Source organism: Ranitomeya imitator, chromosome 2 (genome assembly GCF_032444005.1).
Source record: "Ranitomeya imitator isolate aRanImi1 chromosome 2, aRanImi1.pri, whole genome shotgun sequence".
Classification (NCBI taxonomy): Eukaryota; Metazoa; Chordata; class Amphibia; order Anura; family Dendrobatidae; genus Ranitomeya; species Ranitomeya imitator.
The window spans coordinates 546,935,996-546,955,580 of record NC_091283.1 but is presented as its reverse complement, the minus strand read 5'-3'; the positions used below and the strand labels follow the sequence as shown (position 1 = coordinate 546,955,580).

Genomic DNA, 19,585 nt, shown 5'->3' with positions numbered 1-19,585 from the left:
CTCTGCATGCTTCATGGCTATGTGTATAGGGGGGGGGGGGTCTCCTGAACTCTCTGGTTCTTATAAGAATCAGGTGCATCTGTCTAATCTGTTCCTGACCAATTACCAAGAGGCCTCCAGTATATAGTGCAGCTCCACCCTGTGGACTGGGCCTGTGCAATGTGTTAGCTCAGTTTGTGTTTAGCTGCTGAGTTTGCCAGGCCTTGCTCTGAGTTACTCCTTCTCTGGAGGCTTTTCTCTGTGCTATTGCCTTGATCTTGTTGTCCGCCCTCCAGGAGGCAGAATATCCTGGTCCCTGTGTCTTTGTCCCTGTGTCTTGTTCCATTGCCTTGTCTGTACTTAGTCTTATTTCGGTCTCCTTGTCTGTGGCTTCCTTCCCTGCTGTGTCTGTCCTTGTGTTCTCAGTCTGCTTATGCTCTGCACTCTTGCGGCTCTGCCTGCTCTGTACCTTTGTGGTTTTACCTCTGCTCCGCACTCCTGCGGTTCTGCTCCGTTCTACTCTACTCTGCTCCCGTTGCTGCAGAAACCTCTTGCTGCAGATCCTCTCCACATTCCTTGTGGCTCCGCTCTGCTTAGCTTCTGCAGAAATCTCTTGCTGCAGCTCCTCTCCGCATTCCTTGCAGTTCTGCTCTGCTTAGCTTTTCTTGCTGTGCTATCTCTTGCTGCTCTTCCGCTCATAACTGCAGCCTTGCACTTTTCTTCCTGTGTGAACAGGTCCCAACCTGTTCCTTCATTCTCCTTCCCTTCTGGCTTGTTTCCGTATCTGCATCTCCTGTGTGAACAGGACCCAACCTGTTCCTTCATACTTCATTCCTTTCTGCTTGTTTTCTTACCTGCATCTCCAGTGTGAACAGGTCCTTACCTGTTTCTTCATACTACATATCCATACCTACACCTCCTGTGTGAACAGGTCCCTACCTGTTCCTTCATACACCACACCATCCAGTCCTGTGTTCCTGCCATCCCTGCCAGTCCAGAGTTCTCTGCCGTGTCTCTGCCAGCCCTGTGTTCTCTGCCGTGTCTCTGCCAGCACTGTGTTCTCTGCCGTGTCTCTGTCAACCCTATGTCTCAGCTGTGCCAGCCTACTCGTCTGAGATTCAGCCGTGCTCTTCTGCCAGTCCTGCCTGATGCTCGCACCTGTCCTAGTGTTCTTGTTCTCCAAGTGGGATCAGCAGCCACAGCCACCCTGGAGTAGCACCTGGCAGCTGCCTGCTGCACAAGCCTGACCTCACCATCAGAGGCTCCAGTGAAAACCCAGGCAGCTGTCATAGTCACGCCCATTCCAGGGTAGTATGGTTTGTGGCACAGTGGGGCCACAAACCCCCGAGCTCACGCCCACCAGTCAGGGCGTGAGCGTGACACATACATACAGCGAACACTCTGTAAATCAGGATGGTCTAAGACAGATTTGCATCCTTTCTGCTTTTCTTTTCAACCTGTATGCAGAAGTAATCATGACGAAAATGGACTTGGATGATTCGAGTGTTAGGGTGAAAATAGGCAGAAGAACCATCAGTAATCCGAGATATGCAGATGATACAGTCCTGTTGGCAGATAGTGAGAACGATTTGAAGAAGCTGATTCTGAAGTTGAGAAGAAATCAAGAAGATGGGACTTTACCTGAACGTCAAGAAGACCAGGATCATGACTGCCACAAACGAAGAAGTCCATATAAAGATCACCAATGAAGAAATAAAAGTGGTCAAAAGCTTTATTTTTCTTGAGCACCTCATTAACCATAGTGGTATCGATTAGCACTGGGTGTGCATCCATGGTGAACATAGGCCAAGACCATAGACCAAGGTGCAATGACATCTCAGTCACTGTCAGACAAAGGCTAAACACTGCATTGTGTTCCCAATTGTGACATATGGCTGTGAGATGTGGATACTCACAAAAGCAGATACACGAAAAATTGATGCCTCTGAGCTGTGGTACTGGAAAAAACTTCTATGAATCCCATGAACTGCTAGGATCATCAACAAAGATGTTCTTGATCATATAAATCCAGAATTGTTCCTGGAAGGTAAGACCACCAGATAGAAACTGACCTATTTTGGTCATGTGATAATGGCAAATTCGCTAGAATGGGAAATTCTAGTCAGAATGGTCTGTGAAAACGGAAACAAGGGAGACGAAAGACCTGTTGTCTAGGTACCATAAAAATAAAATCAAGAAATTGAAAGAAGGCATAAAAAACGGTGAATTGGCCTACAGAGCTTCCAACAGTTGGACACGAATTAATGGGTAGGAAAGTATGTGAGCCATATTATTCATTTTGCAATGTAGCAGTATGTGCCTGTTTGGCTAGAGCATATTTCAGCAGTTATCTCCATTATTTCTGGGTTTGACATCACCTATTGCATGAGATACAACTGGAAACACCTGGTGTACCAAGCTTAGTTGGCCACTGACTGGTTTGTAGTGACCTAACATATTGCTTTTTTTCCAATAATTTCATAGACTCGTACATTCTGGGCCTCCAAAGAGCACCTCATTGTACAACACAGAGCTGACATTTGCCCTCCGTTCTGGCACCCAGAAAGGGGTGGAGACACATTTGTTTAGTGTGGAGACTCAGCGAGACCTGGCAGAGTGGACTCGGGCTTTAGTGGATGGGTGCCACAATGCTGCTGAGCTCATACAAGAGGTGACCACAGGTAGGTGTGATATGTTTAACCTGGGACTACTGCACCCTCTGCCCAAGTTTGTGGGTGGGTATTAAGCCAGTGTAACACTTGCAAATGCAATGTGAGAAACACCGGCGTTAGTGGAAGTATCCAAGGAGGGGTTATGGGTAAGCAAGTAAGCAGGGAATGAATATCACAAGGCCGGGTGGAAAAGAAAGATATAACTCTAGTACATGTATACTCTTTGACTTCAACTACTTGCAGGCATGGGAGTAACTTTACCATTTGCTTATGTGAATATCGGGCCCAAACTTTGATATCATCATGCTTATTTATGTGCCTTTGTCTTTCACAAGCATGTACATGGGGAGGAAAAGAGTGCGCACTTTCCATACACATTGACCAAGGATTCACTCTGTTTACCGAAGAACCTGGACTAAACAGGGTCATCCATCTCCAGAAACCTTTTGAGAGACTTCGGATGTCCTCTGACGATGGAGCCAGAATGTTGTATCTGGACTTTGGCAAACCGGAAGGAGAAATTGTACGTAAAGAATGCAATTAATTTTCTAAGACACCACTGCAACCTTGCCCACATCTTTATGGCATTATTCCAACCATTCTTAAACCCAGATTCACAATTGCTATTTGTGTAGGGTTTCAGAGTACAAAATATCTAGTTTTTTTAAGGCTAGCTTCACACTAGCATTTGGCAGGGCTGCGGACGAAAGCCTTCTTCCTCCGTGAAGCCCCACCCACTGCTGCGCCTCTTCCTTCAGCTCCGCATACATCTGCATGCATCCTGCGTACCCTATCTTTAACATTGGGTACACAGGCCATGCGGATGTCTCCGCATGCGTCGTTTTGAAGCTGCGCCGACCGCAACAAAATCCAACATGTTGCGTTTGACGCAGGTTGGCGCAGCTTCAAAACGATGCATGTGGAGGCATCCGCATGGCCTGCGTACCCAATGTTAAAGATAGGGTACGCAGGATGCATGCAGACATATGCGGAGCTGAAGGAAGAGGCTTCACGGAGGAAGAAGGCTTTCTTCCACAGCCCTGCCGAACGCTAGTGTGAAAGCAGCCTAAGAAATGCTTTACTTTTATCAATGAAAACTTGTTAAGTGATAAGATTGTGAAGCAGCAAAACTAGTAGAAAAGTAGCATAATTTTCCAGTACGTCCTGCATGCATAAAACAGATTATACTGCCAATGGTCAAAAATACTGCCATAAAGTGTGCTATTAATACTGCCCATACAGAGTCCACTTAAAGAGGTTGTCAGACCGTAGGGTACAGGTCTGCCCGCTGTGAGGTTTTCTCCAGTGACGGTGCAAGTAAAAGTGGGTACCATACAGTGCCCAAGTATAGTTTCACTGGACTAAATATTGAAGAGCTACAGCCACAGAGTGGCCATTGACCGCAATAGCACTCTCCCTGGAACATAAGTATACACCGTTTTTATTTGAACACAGGTTGTGAATTGATTAAGCTGGGGTTGTATAATATCATCATGTATTGGTTAAAATGGTTTCATACTGTCGGTTACCAAATTCCAACTAGTAGCACCAAACATAGCTAAATGGGAGTGCTGTAATAAAGTGCACCAAAAGTGTTCATTCTCTGACGGGTGAGAATTTAAAGGCCCTCACACATTAAATGTTGGGTCAGCCATCTTGAATCCAGTGTGTATGTGGTCCTCTAAGATCATGCTGCCTCACACATTAAATGTTGGGTTAGCCATCTTGAATCCAGTGTGTATGTGGTCCTATAAAATCATGCTGCCGCACACATTAAATGTTGGGTCAGCCATCTTGAATCCAGTGTGTATGTGGTCCTATAAGATCATGCTGCCTCACACATTAAATGTTGGGTCAGCCATCTTGAATCCAGTGTGTATGTGGTCCTATAAAATCATGCTGCCTCACACATTAAATGTTGGGTCAGCCATCTTGAATCCAGTGTGTATGTGGTCCTATAAGATCATGCTGCCGCACACATTAAATGTTGGGTCAGCCATCTTGAATCCAGTGTGTATGTGGTCCTATAAGATCATGCTGCCGCACACATTAAATGTTGGGTCAGCCATCTTGAATCCAGTGTGTATGTGGTCCTCTAAGATCATGCTGCCGCACACATTAAATGTTGGGTCAGCCATCTTGAATCCAGTGTGTATGTGGTCCTCTAAGATCATGCTGCCGCACACATTAAATGTTGGGTCAGCCATCTTGAATCCAGTGTGTATGTGGTCCTCTAAGATCATGCTGCCGCACACATTAAATGTTGGGTCAGCCATCTTGAATCCAGTGTGTATGTGGTCCTCTAAGATCATGCTGCCGCACACATTAAATGTTGGGTCAGCCATCTTGAATCCAGTGTGTATGTGGTCCTATAAGAAAGTTTCTGTAATTAGCGTGGTTAGAAGTCGAGAAAAATTGGCCGTATGTTTCATTGAATGTTGAATCTGATGGGCAAAGGATTCATATTATTATTTTATATTTTTGATTCTTCTAGCAACTGGATCTTCACTCTTGCCCCAAAACCATCGTCTTCATCATTCACTCCTTCTTGTCAGCCAAGATATCTCGCCTTGGTCTTTTATCCTAAAACCAAAGGGCCTGGAGAGAATGAATTGAGAACCTACGTGGTCCATGCACTAACCCAACTTGAAGGAAGCACAGATGGACTGATAGGTTAAGTAGCTGCCAATGCTGGAAGAGCTGCGGTTTGCCATAATAAATGCTCTGGTGCGCAGCACACTGTGAGAATAATGTGGTGCACACACTCCGCTCTCAGCAATTTAGTGCCTTATGCGTCGTGTGAGTTTGATCGTCTGGAGGAGACAAGACTGTCCGTGCCTTCAGATGACTTCTGCAATCAGATGTCCTTGACACAAGCTGCAGGAATGCATAGTCTATGCCAGAATCTTATTTTCACTCTTGACTTTACAATTTGTGATTTTTATTATAAGTATATATAAATATATATATGTGTATATCCATACAGAATTCAGAGCTGATATATTTAATTTTTATTACAGTCAGAACTATGCTTTTGACAAGTAAGTGGCCCAATGGGTCTCTGGGCCATAGGAGGTGGTAGCCGTCCATTGGATTGCATGATCTGCCCGCCATTTTATTAGTACTAATTATATATCTGCAGCCAAGACAGCAGTTTTGTGGGCAGAACCAACCTTTATAAAAAAATATAATTTTAAGCGTAAATAGAGTCTTCTTTTTCTCCACGGGCTTTGTCTAGTACCGCAGCTTATCCCCCATTCAAGTGAATAAAGAGCTGCAATACCGGACACAGTCTGGAGATAAACGTGGCGCTCTATCTGAAAAGACGGACCCTTTTCTAATCATGGAAGCTTCTTTAAATATGAAAATAATGATTGGATTGTCGTTGTTCCCAATATTTCATATGATCCCAGCAGATGAGATATAGGAAGGAGTCAGAAATGGTTTGTCTTACTTTGCACACCCACTGTTAAATTATTCTAGTAGAACCTGCAAACAGCAGCCTAGACCTCAGTTCCCAGGAGACTGGCACGTATATTATAAGGGGATTATATAGGAGGTTTTAGGATTTAATGAGCTGACTGCTTTCTGGTAAAGCCTATGTGAACACCACCCTTAGGTCCTGGGTACACCGCTGTATTACGGCTCAGCACAGTCTCGTGCTTGGGCCTGTTCAGCGGAGAATACATTTTTTGAAATGGGGTCAGAGTAATTTAAAAACCAAAAGAAGCCATACTGACCGTCACCGATACCTGCTGCTCCTGTTCCAAATCTTACTGAGTCCCAATGGTCTCCGCCAGTGAATGAATGAGTGGGCAGTTCCTGTGTGTGGAGACAGGACCAGGAGGTAGGGACCCAAAGGGACCCGGTAAGCATCAGAACGGGATCTGCAAAAGTTTGGTCAAGTGGGTATGGTTTCTTTAATTTTTCTATTCCACCATGAGCACTCACTGGATAACCCTGTTAAAGGGAATCTGTCAGCAGGATTTTCCTATTTAATCTGAGAGCAGCATGATGTAAGGACAGAGATGCATCACTTATTGGCCTGCTTGCTGTTGATGTTATTAAATCAGTGTCTTATCAGCAGGAGATTATCACTATACGACTAGTTTTCTCGTGCCATGTAGTCCTCCTGTTCTGTGTAAGCCCACCCAAACCAGGGATTAACAACTTTCTGCCTATGCACAGAGTACACAGACTGCTACCATTCAGTGCTCCTCTCAAAACCTGCTGACAGATTCCCTTTAAGATTCTGCATATACAAGTGACGCATACAGAGGCTATTTCGATTGGATGCCATACTTATGGCTTTTAGGTAGTACACCTCTGCCATGTGCATGTGGCCCAAATATGTCTAACTGGTAAATAAATAGTATTGTATTCTTATAGTAATATATAATATTACTATGCAAATACCATTTATTTACATATATATAGCACAGAGTTACAGACTAAAGGCTGTCACATCTTCATTTTCACTGATCATGGCTCTAATCTGATATTCATTCAACCAGATGTTAGCCGCACAATTACTATTTGTTTCTCGTTTGTTACAATTATAAATAAAGCTATTGTAAAATTTGAATTTGATTGTTTTTATTTCATTTTTATAAATTTTTTAACCGCTTCACAACATTTGACGTAAGTTCATGACATGGTCGATCATGCGAGTACAAGAGCAGTGATTCAGACGAAACCTCCGGTGGAAGATTCCCTATGATGAGGCAGATGGAGGCACTGTGGACGCCGTCTGACCTGCGATCCTGCGGTGCCTGTCTTTTAAAGCATGCATAACAGCACACACAGTTTTGTGCACCTTTGAAAAGAAGGACACCGCTGAACAGAGGCCAGAAGGAGTCCAGAGTAACTCTGCTGCCTCATTATAGTGAATGGATCCCTCGGGGGTTTCATCTGAATCACGTTACACGATTTAGATGGAAGCCCCGATGTAAGTGCTCAGCGTAGAGCATCGGATAACTGTGATCCGAAACGTTATGTAAAATGCTCACAATAAAAGCTCAACTCAATCGACAAAAAACGCAAGTCCACACTCAGGTCCATAATTTTTCAATGGAAATATAGGGGGCTTCTATGTTACTGGTAGCACAAAGGCTCTGGAAAAGCACCATGACTCCTTGTTGCCCCAAAAATCTGCCTATTTTGCGCTCCAAACCCAAATGCCCCCCTCCCTTTTGAGCCCCAGTATGCTTAAACCATATATAGCGGCCAGATGTTTGGCATTTCTGTAGTGATGAGAGCCCACCTAATTTACAGATGAATATCTCCAGAAATATGAGCTGGACTTAATGTGCCGGACACTACAATGTACTGACACTACAACGTACTGGGCAGTGCTATTGCGTTTCTAGAAAACACCAATGGAGTCAAAATCATCACTACACCTGTGGATAATTTCCCAGAGGGGGATAATTTACAAAATGGGGTCACGTCAGGGGGCATTCTGCTCTTCTGGCATGGGGGGTTCTGCTATTTTGGCACCTCACGGGATCTACCAGTGGGTCTTGGCACCCGCAAACCATAACATCTGCACTATAATATGGCGCTACTTACCTTCTGAACTTTTCAATTGTTCCTGAAAAGTAGTTCATGATTACTTGCAGGGTATTGGCGCACTCAGGGAAGATTGCACAACAAACTATAGAGTCCATTTTTTCCTATTAGCCATTATAAAAATACTACATTTGGGACTAACAGAATATTTTAGTGGTAACAATGTAATTATTCTTTCTTTACCACCAAATGGTATAAAATTATGTGAGGTACGTGTGGTGTCAACATGCTCCCTGCACCCTTAGGCTAGGTTCACATTGCGTTTTAATGTGAGCGCTAGCGGACAGCGTTGCACGGTGAAATTAACGCCGTGCAACGCGTCTGTTAGCGCTCCCATTGCCCGCAATGTTAAAGCGCATTGCATTGTCATTTTCGGCACGCGCTAGCGATGTGCCGTTCTTTTGTAGAGCGCCTCGGACGCTGCTTGATCTGCGAGAGCGGGGACGTTTAACGCGACCCCGAAAAAGACATTGCGTTAGCGCAACCCGCTAGCGCTTAGCGCTAAACGGGTTGCACTAACGCAGTGTGACCCCAGCCTTAGATTAATTCATTTGGGGGTGTAGTTTGAACAATGGGGTTATGGAGGGGTACCACTGTTTTGTCACCTTAGGGGCTCTGCCAGTGTGACACAGCACCCTCAAACCATTCCAGCAAAATTTGAACTCAAATATGGAGCTTCTTCCCTCCTGATGTTTGCACTGTGCCTCAAAAGTATTTTTTATCCACATATGGGGTGTATTGGTGTGCTCAGGGGGAAATGTGTAAGAAATTGTACCATTCATTTTCTCCTGTTATTCTTTTTGAAAATTAAAAAGTAGAAGCCAAAGCTACATTTTTGTCTAAAAAATGGTAATTTTCCATTTACTTAGCCAATGTTATACAATTCTGTGAATTGCCTGAGGGCTAACAATGCTCACTATACCACCTAGATTAAGTCTTCAAGAGGTGTAGTTTTCAAAAAATGGGGTCATTTGTGGGGTACTCTGCATGTTTTGGTATGTCAGGAGGTCTTCAAATGTGACATTGCATCTGCTATCTATTCCAGCTAAAATGGCTCTCCAGAATTCAATTGGTGCTCCTTCAATTCCAATCCTGGCAGTGTACCCAAACATTAGTTTTCCACCACATATGGGGTATCGGTGTACTCAAGAGAAATTGTACAACAAATCATATGGTCCATTTTCTTCTGTTACCCTTTTAAAAATGAAAAATTTCGGGTTCAAGTTACATTTTTGCAGGACAAATGTGTTTTTTCATTTTTCACGGCACAAAGTTATAAAACTCTGTGAAGCACCTGTAGGGTATTTTCTGTCTTATAGGCCCCTCAAAGTCACTTCAAATGTGATCTGGTCCCTAAAAAAAAATTATTTTTGTAAATTTTGATGGAAAAATTAGAAATTGCTGATACATTTTTAATCCTAACAAAAAAGTATGTTTCAAAAATGATGCTGATGTAAAGTAGACATGAGGGAAATGTTGTTAATTATTTTATGTGATATAGCTCTCTGGTTTAAGGGCATAAAAATAATGTTGAAAACTGATACATTTTCTCAATTTTTGCCAAAATTCCGATATTTTCACAAATAAAGACCAAAAAATATTGATTTAAGTTTACCACTAGCATGAAGAATAATGTGCCGCAAAAAATAATCCTAGAATATCTGGGATGCGTTGAAGCATTCCAGAATTATTACCACATAAATTGACACTGGTCAGAATTGTCAAATTCGACCTGCTCAGGAAAGTCAAAACAGGCTCTGGGGTGAAGGTGTTGAATCACCAAAATTTCAGTCGGTTCTGTAAAAATGACACACTTGTCTTTTCAGACGCATCTGTAGTTCTGTATTATTTGCCACATTTATGTACTGCATGTACAGTTGTCGTAAAGGAGGATGAATTATCGTTGGTTACACACAATTATAAGTGGGTACAATGTGCAAATATGACTGAGACAGGCAGCTTTGCAATTGAACTCTTATTAAAAATGCTCGCCGTTCGAAATAACACAGGGATTTTTAATTTTATACCTTACTGCTTGTTGTCTATGTTGCCAACCACCAATACAGTGTATCAGAGGTGGTAGAGGGTAGTGCACATAAACATATCAACTACCCATACAGTGGGTTTACTATCTATAAAATTACAAAGTTTTGGGAAAAAACCTTCATCAGATATATAAGATTGTCTTGTATTTTTAAGGGTAAGTTCACACTTGTGTATGGCTGGTCTGCGGATGGCTGCGTACGTCCTCCCTTAAGTTCCGCCTCTGCTCCACCTACTTCCGCATGCGTCCTGTGTTGTCCTGCGTACCTGTCTTTAACATTGGGTACTTAGGGTCATGCGTTGTATGTGGATACAGAGTTTTGACATGCCCGCCGTTTGCAGGAGAGCACAAAAAGTTGAAGAACTGACATCGGTACCATCAGTGTTTTCCATCATCAGTCTGTCATCAGTGTGTCCATTTTTACCATCGGTGTCATCAATGTTTTTCACAGATGGGTAAAAAAAGAAATGTATTACTAAGCTTCTCATATACTTTGCAATGTTATACAAGGACAGCACATCGATGACATCCGATCCATTTCATGGACCCATAAGCTTGTATTAGCATTTGTGTTTGCAATGTCACAAGGTCCTTATAAAAACATGGGCATATTCTTAGCAGCATAGATTATAAGGGGTAAATATGGCAGCCGTGAAAAAAAAAAACGGATACCACACACACTGGAAACACAGAGATAAAGAACTAGTGTAGGTCAAACTGCAATGCATGGTGACATCTCTTTTACATCAATCTATGGCTCTTGTATCAACTTTTAATGGATTCATCTATAATAAAGTTTGGATGTTATGGATGTGTTAGACCCATGTGTTCTTGAAGTTGCCACTGAAGAACCTGTGCACTCCAAGGTTTATCAAGCAAACTGTGATACAAGCTAGTCGTGCATTTTTTTCTCCGAGTGCTGGATATTTTCTTCATACTGTATATTTATATGTTTGGTATTTTTCATTATCCCTGTTTGTATTACCTTGTTAGTCTGGTTGATGTATTACAGTACACTACTTCTCCCCTCTTCCCAGGGTGGGAGAAGGGTACAGAATGATTGTGGATTCAGGAGCTAAGACAAGGTATGTGGCCCCGGCGTCTTCACCATCAGAAGTAATCTGAGGAACAGGGTGAGCTAGGGTGCCCCCTAGTGACAGGGAAGCAGCCCCTGGTCCCGGGACATCCAGCTACAGAATCATGACATAACCTGCAACTAAGTGCCATGGTCCTTACACCAGATGAGTCTGTATTTTACCCCTTTGAATTATAGCTAGCATTATGCTGTTTTCATTTTTTATAATTTTATATTCTTCTTTCAGCATGGGAGAGCACACAGGTTGGCTGAGTGGTGCTACCATGCCAATAGTTTGAGCTGACTATCTTCAGAAACGCACCTCTCTTCTAAATTCTAAACTAGATGGCTGAGGAGTGGTGCGCTTGTGAACAAGTGTACCATGAATGGATATTAATTTTTTGTATCTTGTTCTGGCTTTAGCTGCAAAAACTGTAAGAAAAACATTCAACAAAATCTACATAAAAAAACTTTGGGGCAAATTCATTAAGTTGTTTATGCCAGAATTCTGTTGACTGTGTAAATATACATAGATTTTGGCATTTTAACGCCAGTCCCGGCCCTCTATGGCAAAGTCAAGACCGGGTGAGGGTGCACCAGCTTGTCACATTCATGAAAAGTTACACCGCTTGCTCCAGAAATGTACCCCATCCCCTCACTGGAGTACATTTTAGGCAGGGGTGCATGCCATTAAACAGATGCGCCTAATGATTAAGTGCCAACACCACTTTTAATCAATTGGGCCCCTCAGAATCCAGCCTTACAAAGCTTGTCAAGGTGGACAAGGACATGGCAAGCCTGAGATGCAATAAAGTTGTAAAGTGAGACTGTGTGATAAGATTCAAGGCAGTATCTCTTGTACTGTTCATTCCCAGAACACAAACTATAAAAATCTATGATCTGCTTAATTACACTGCAGGATATGGAGGAGGATTCTTAACAGTTGCAGCTTCACAACATTGGGAATTTTATTCCAACACTTAGTAGCAAAACAAGGAATGTCAACTAAATACAAAGTGTCTAAGCACAGCACCATTGTAAAGCGGTCTGAATATAATAGTCATATATACTGTATATATACCATTCAATAAAAAGGCAGTAAAAACAGTCATATTGGCAATATTATTATGATCAAATAAAAAAAATGACCATGATAGAAGCTTAATATGCATAATTATTAGCAGAGTTTACTAACATTAAATATTTCTTTATTAAAAGAGTTCTCAACTTATTACTTTTTTTTTTAAAGAAAATCTTCCTGCCAGGACCCCCATCAATCAGATGTAATGTGCGGTGTTTGATTTGCCTGCAGTGCCATCAGAATATGTAGAATTGAGAGTCCTCAGTGGTTGATACCTTTTAATGGCTAACTGAAAAGATGGTAACAAATTGCAAGCTTTCGAGACTACACAGGTCTCTGCATCAGGCAGAGTCTATGCCTGATGAAGAGACGTATGTAGTCTCGAAAGCTTGCAATTTGTTACCATCTTTTCCGTTAGCCATTAAAAGGTATCAACCACTGAGGACTCTCAATTCTAAATTATTTTTGTATCCACTGGCTAACACGGTACCAAGATATATATCTTTCCTGTATTACATGGTGCTCATTTTAAATTAATACAGTATGTTGTCTCTTCTCTTCTGTATTACTTCTAGTTCTTTTGATAACAGGTTTCTTAAAATAATGATTCATCTTTGTATAAACAAGGTGAGCTGTTCATTGTAGGGCAAGTCATAAAATTCTTTGCTCATGACAACCATTGGGGTGAAAGCATACACGTGATGATCTTCTTATCTATAGGTTAGCGTCAGTTCTGGAAAAGGAGGTGTTATGTGGAAATTTCACCCAAATATGCCACCTATTACCCCCCACCACCAATGACTGACAGTCGCAGTGGGGGGAGAGGGGGAGTTGGGGAGAAATGTGAATAATAGATAGAGCTATCTTCCTTGGATCAGTGTCACATCACTTTTAACCTGTATATTTCTAGCTGTACTTGATTGGTTCTTACAGAGTGTATAATAATGTTAGCTTCCCATAGATATAGGCTGACATCTTAATAGCACCCGACATTCTGGGGATGTTCCTAGGGTAGCACTATTGTGTTAAGACTACAGCTTGAAAGTGAAGACCCAGCTAGTAACATGTTACTCCATGTCCTGTTCTACTGGTCACATCTTCTTTATGTATAGTACATGCAGACAATTTTGGATCTTAGTCTTTTTTGCTTGCTTGCTTTTCCATTTACTCTTTCCACAAAATGATAGACTTAAATGTCCACCGAGCTTCAGCTGAAAAGAAGACACCCCTTGTCCCATTACAGTACTGTTATATTTTTAATTACAAGATTTTGCCATAGCTGAATTGGTCAGACATCTTTCGATTTGACTTTGCAGTGCACAAAAAATAGTCATATCTTGGTTTTCATTGCACAAAAATTGCTGGATTATATCACAAGCTTCTCTGATTTCCTCAACACTTACACACTGCGTTGGCTCTTCAGACTTAACCACAACTGCAGATATTTCTTCACTGCCCGATAGTTTTGGATATGACTCCAAACCACTGTACGAAGCCTGATCCTCATTGGATGAAAAGTCAACTTTTAGTTTTTGATTTGGATATGATGCTTTCTTACATATGGTTTCGAATCCAAGGCTTTCATTATTCTCTTCCTTGATAGTGAGTGTTCGATAGGGGACCAGACCTGTTGATAATGCTGTGTAATTTGCAGAATTACCTTTGCTTTTTTGTAAAATGGGGAAGGATATGCCTTCATGTGATCTAGCATCCGACGGATCATGTGTGGCAGAGCAAAGAATTCTGATACCTTCCTGTTTTTGAAAACAGGATTTTATTGTATGAGACGATACTCTTAACCATGCTTTATTCATGGTGTAGCTAGCCTCCACAAGTGATATCTCACACATGTTTTGAAGCAAAGATACCTCAGCCTTTCTACTAGTGGTGGTATCTTCTTGCAGTCTTTCCAGAAGAAGTTCTCTGTAGAGAATACTGAACTCGTTGACTAACTCTTCGCCAAAGCGATGGTTGGATGAAACATGTTCTTTGGGAAAAATACATAATGAGATATTTCTAAGTTTCACTTTTGGTCCAGAAATATGTGCTGTAAAGGCCAGAAGAATTTTTCTTTCCTGTCTATCAAGTTTTGCATCCCAGTTAAGGAGCCACTCTACGAGCAGATTATCAGTCATATGACCATTATTACTAGCTTTAAGAGACACTGGAGAAAGGCAATGAGTTCCAAGAGCTCTTGAAGGGAGATTGTGAGTAACTAGTAATTTAAGTCTCTCTGTCCCATTTACGTTGCAGCAGAACCAGATGCAGACTGTTTCCTTTGGCTCGGTGTTCATCCCTTGCTTTGCCAGAATTCTAAAAAGAAATGGAGATCCTACAGCGCAGAAAATGTCATTTAAAGGATAATCTTTAGCAATTCGAGCTAGCAATGCAGATCTACTTAAACCATCTACTTGAGTAGAGTGGCCACAAAGCATTGAGACCAAATGGTCATTCCTTTCTCCTTGAATATGTTCTTTAGAGTTGAAGTGACTTCCAGCATTTTTTTCTTTTGCTCCACTGTTTAGTTCTAGTCTTACCATCTGTGTAGCATTAGGTAGAAGTTTTACATATTTACCTTGACCTATACTCCCAAACCGCCTCTCCCCTGGTAAAACTTCTGCTCTGTAGAAAAGTCGGTACCTTTCTTTCCACCTCCATAGCCATCCATTTGATGGTTTAAACTGTGGGCACCCAATTTCTTTTGCAATTGCCTCAGCCTGCCTCATAAGTATAGGTCCAGAAATAGGCAACTTATTGGCCTTGGCAAAGAGTAGCCACTCAAGTAAAGCCTCATCTACTTTGGCATGTTTAAATGGTCTATTACGTTTGCGGCTTGGGTTCTCATTGTGGTTCCAACGTTCTAAGATTTCCTCTCTTTTCTTCATGACACGGCTAATTGTTGACTGTGAAAGTCCCATGTTTCTAGCCACTGATGACTGAGATGCTTTAGGTTGTTGTAGAAGTTCCAGGATTTTCACTTTTTCTGCCAGGGTTGAATCTCGTCTCTTCTTATAGGTCTGTACACGATTAACAGTATCCATTTCTATAATAGAAAATGACACAAATATTGTAATATGTCGCAAATATTGAAAATCAAGTGAAGAATTGACAATTTAGGAAATGTAGGTTAGTCGCAACAGAAAATTACGAACACTGTCAGTGGGAAATATAGGGTTCACATGAGATTATGGGCATAACATGTCAGAACAATGGTTGAATAAGGTTTAGTAGGTTTAATATTGACAACAACCACATGTATGTTAAGGGCAGATGTTGCATCCCTCCATCTGTTCTATTTAGTAACTCATACAAAAACACAATGTGCATGACAGTGCGGCAAACACTGCTTCTGAGCAGCAGTAAAATCATCATGGCCAGTCAGACAGCTGCGGTTCCCACACTATCAAATGACAGCGTGAGCCAAGCACCTCTGATCGGAGGTATAATGATACCTCGGGTTATTGGTGTCGTCTGATGGGACTACTGTTCCTATTAGCCAACGTCTGCTGCCGCTGATAAAACAGTGAGAGCAGGAGCGACTGATGTGAGTATTCATCAGCTGGCACCTGCGCTCTAAATAAATAATTAAAAAAAACTGAGTGGGTTCCCCTGTATTTTTCATAACAAGCCAAGCAAAACTCAAAGCTGGGGGCTGCAACTCTCAGCTGCCAGCATCAACAAGGCTGATGATCAAAAATAGAGGGATCACCACGCCATCCCCACGCCAAATTATTTAAATAAATAATACAAAAAAATGGCATGGGGTCCTCACCATTTTTGACAACTAGCCAAGCTAAAGCAGACATCTGGGGCTGGTATTCTCAGGCTGGTAAGGGGCCATGGATATTGTCCCACACTAGCAGCCCGCAGTTGCTCAAAAAAGGCACATCTATTAGATGCGCCAATTCTGTAGCGGTGGCAAGTGGGATTAATATTTGTGGGGTTGATGTCACCTTTGTATTGTCAGGTGGCATCAAGCCAATGGATTACTAGCATATAACCTAAATTATTCCCTACTGAGAGGAAAAGAAGCAGCTATCTGCCACCAGACATTACCTCACAGGAAGTGTGCTGTCTTCTGAGTGCCCAAATCAAAGATGTGTCTCATAGGGTATCAAGGCTCTTCAGTGTTACAGATAACTACCCACGTCTACTAATACACTAATGACACAGCAAAAAAGGACCTGGAAACTATATGCAGAGACTTTGAAGACCTAGGCCTAAAAATGAAGGAACTGGGAGCGCAGGTTGTCTTCTTATCCATCCACCCAGTGGATGGACATAGGCCAACGAGATTGAACAGGATTCTACAGTTGAAAAACTGGCTATGTTGATGGTGCTGTGAGCAATGTTTTGGGTTTCTTGACCATGGAGTGAATTACCTGTATGATGGACTACTTGCTAGAGATGTGTTGCATCTTACGAAAACAGGAAAACACATATTTGGTAGATGCCTTGTTACTCTCATCAGGAAAGCTTTAAACTATAGTAGAGTAATTTGGAATAGGAAATATACTGCCAGGAAAAAATATGCAGCTAATTAATTTGTTTGGGAACCCTGCTATTAGAAGTGGAAATGAAGAATAAAAACAATAAACTCTGAATGAAAAGAGAGGAGCAAAAGAAACAGAGAAAGGATTCAGAAGGATGTAGATAAGCTTGAACAATGGGCAGCGACTAATAGAATGGTGTTTAATAGATAAATGTATGATTCTTTATCAGGCAAGAAAAATGAATATTACATCTACACATTGGGAGAATAGAACCAAGCAACAGTACGTGTGAAAAAGACTTGGGTATACTAACAGATCACAGGCTGCACATGAGTAAACAGTGTGATGCAGCAGCAAAAAAAGGCAAAAACAATTCTAGGATGAATTAACAGAAGCATAGAGTCTAGATCACGTGAAGTAATTATCCCCCTCTACTCCTCCTTGGCCAGGCCTCATCTGGAATACGTGAAAACTGCGAAGGATGAAGAATAAAGGATCTAGGAATATTTAGCTTGCAAAAAGGAATGCTAATGGGAGACTTAATAGCTGTCTACAAATATCTGAAGGGATGTTACAGTGTAGAGGGATCATCCTTATTCTCATTTGCACACGGAAACACGAGAAGCAAAGGAATGAAACTGAAAGGGAGAAGATGCAAATTAGATATTAGAAAAAACTTTTTGACGGTGAGTGTGATCAATGAGTGGAACAGGCTGCCACGATATGTGGTGAGTTCTCCTTCAATGGAAGTCTTCAAAGAGAGGCTGGACAGACATCTGTCTGAGATAGTTTAGTGAATCCTGCATTGAGCAGGGGGTTGGACAAGATGACCCTTGAGGTCCCTTCCTACTCTAACATTCTATGATTCCATGACCGCAAGTATTTTGTTAGTTTATATTTAGTTTAGAGGGAAATCTGATTCTAGTAATTTGGTCTCTGATCAGATAACTAATTAAAAGATGGCCTGTCAATATTATTTTTGGAGAGAAATAAACATAACGTACAAGACCTCTAGGTGCTTCTAGGGCTTAACTACTGTATGTTGGTTTTATAAATGGCTGCACAGAGATCAGAACCCTAAAGTCTTTCTCACTACTAAGTCATACTGCATGTAGTGGCCCCTGGCAGGCAGATCTTTAGCCAGTCACATGACAAATAAGAAGATCTCCTTAGCACATGATTGGGTATGTATTAGCTCATGACACGTATGGGGGACTTCTCTCCAAGACTCCTGCAAACTGAATTGGAATCAGAAAGATGTCAGCTCCCTGATTTCCCCTACAGATGATAAATGATATGGTTATTCAACTCTAACACAAAGGGCTAAAAGTAGGGTAAACACCCTCAAAATCTGTTATATACCGAAGCTTTATTCCATGTTTGAAATGGACAGAACATAGATGCAACATGGATGGCGTCTGTGATGTCTGTTTGAAAGCTGAACCCACCGATAGGAATGGGCAGGTTTGTTCTACATATTGGACCAAAATAGGATATACCCGCTATTGTTTGCTGACTGCACATGTGAAAAGAGGCATAGACCATAACCTGTTTCAACCACTGTCCATGCAACATAAATGGTGTCCAATTTAAATTGCAATTATTGTCTGATGTTTTATTAGTCCTAATTTTGGAAGATGGACTCCCCCTTTAGGGCTACGTTCATACTATCAGTATTTGGTCAGTATTTTTCCTCAGTATTTGTAAACCAAAACCAGGAGTGGGTGATAAATCCAGAAGTGGTGCATATGTTTCTATTATACTTTTCCTCTGATTGTTCCTCTCCTAGTTCTGGCTTACACATTCTGAGGTAAAATACTGACCAAATACTGCTAGTGTGACGGCAGCCTAAAAGATGTGCTACCTAGAACTGTGTAGAAGGTCTGGTCATGTTTATTGGTGATCGTTTCTCTTTAACTTTGTCTTAAGAAAGTCTTCGGAACTATTAATAATAAGGAAACCCCCCCGCATATGTATTTTACACCTTGTCTTCGCTCCGATAAACAATGCACAAGTCACATTAATACGTTCTGACACGTTACAAGCCGTTAAGTCTGCATAAAGCCCAACAGGAATAGACATCACTGTGCAAATGAAGACAGAAATGTTCAGACGAGAGCAGACATTCGTGTGTCTGGAGAGACGCAGAACAAAGGCTATCCTGTACCTACCTGTCTGATTGGAGGACATGAGTCCTGGACTTTTTACTATGGGACAAAGTAGTGGCCCCTTGTATTTTAGGCCCTGTCAGCAGCCGATCAGAGACTGCTCTGCCCCTTGCAAGGAGTTGAATGAACCTTCCCAAACGGAGATCCGGAAGAGATTCATCTGCAAAGACTTATGGGGGAATTAAAGTACAGCTGTACTGCTGTGGTCGAATTGTTAGACTGTGCTGGGATGATGGGAACCCCCTTAAATTACCCCCATCTCCTGTTGCTGTGTATTACAGGCTCAGATCCTGGGTATTTCTTTAGATTCCAGGAAACTAGGTCTAATCTTAGTATTATCACGCAATGCTGCAACGTCTGTCTTCTAAGACGCGTGAACATATACAATATATTGCATTACATTCAATGACAAGTCGTATAATCAAGTAACTAAGATGACACGTAGGTTGATGGTTAACCGTCTCCACATCCTCCATGCACCCTATAATACTTGGTAACTGTA

General features: G+C 41.8%; 2 protein-coding genes across 2 annotated transcripts in view; one reads left to right on the top strand and one right to left on the bottom strand.

The window, feature by feature from the left end:
* Positions 1-7,236, top strand: part of SNTA1 (syntrophin alpha 1) — an 81,448-nt gene extending 74,212 nt beyond the window's left edge. The window contains exons 6-8 of the mRNA XM_069751946.1: positions 2,464-2,660; positions 2,987-3,174; positions 5,146-7,236. Of these exons, the coding sequence (XP_069608047.1) occupies positions 2,464-2,660; positions 2,987-3,174; positions 5,146-5,238 (478 nt within the window). The 3' untranslated portion in view covers positions 5,239-7,236. The remainder of the gene's footprint in view (positions 1-2,463; positions 2,661-2,986; positions 3,175-5,145) is intronic.
* Positions 7,237-12,284: 5,048 nt separating this feature from the next.
* On the bottom strand, positions 12,285-19,224 carry LOC138664908 (tigger transposable element-derived protein 3-like). The gene is made up of 2 exons (XM_069751945.1): positions 19,087-19,224; positions 12,285-15,465 (listed from the first exon to the last, which is right to left on the bottom strand). The coding sequence occupies exons 1-2, from the start codon at positions 19,103-19,105 to the stop codon at positions 13,679-13,681; spliced, it is 1,806 nt and encodes a 601-aa protein (XP_069608046.1). The 5' UTR covers positions 19,106-19,224; the 3' UTR covers positions 12,285-13,678.
* Between the last annotated feature and the right edge of the window lie 361 nt (positions 19,225-19,585).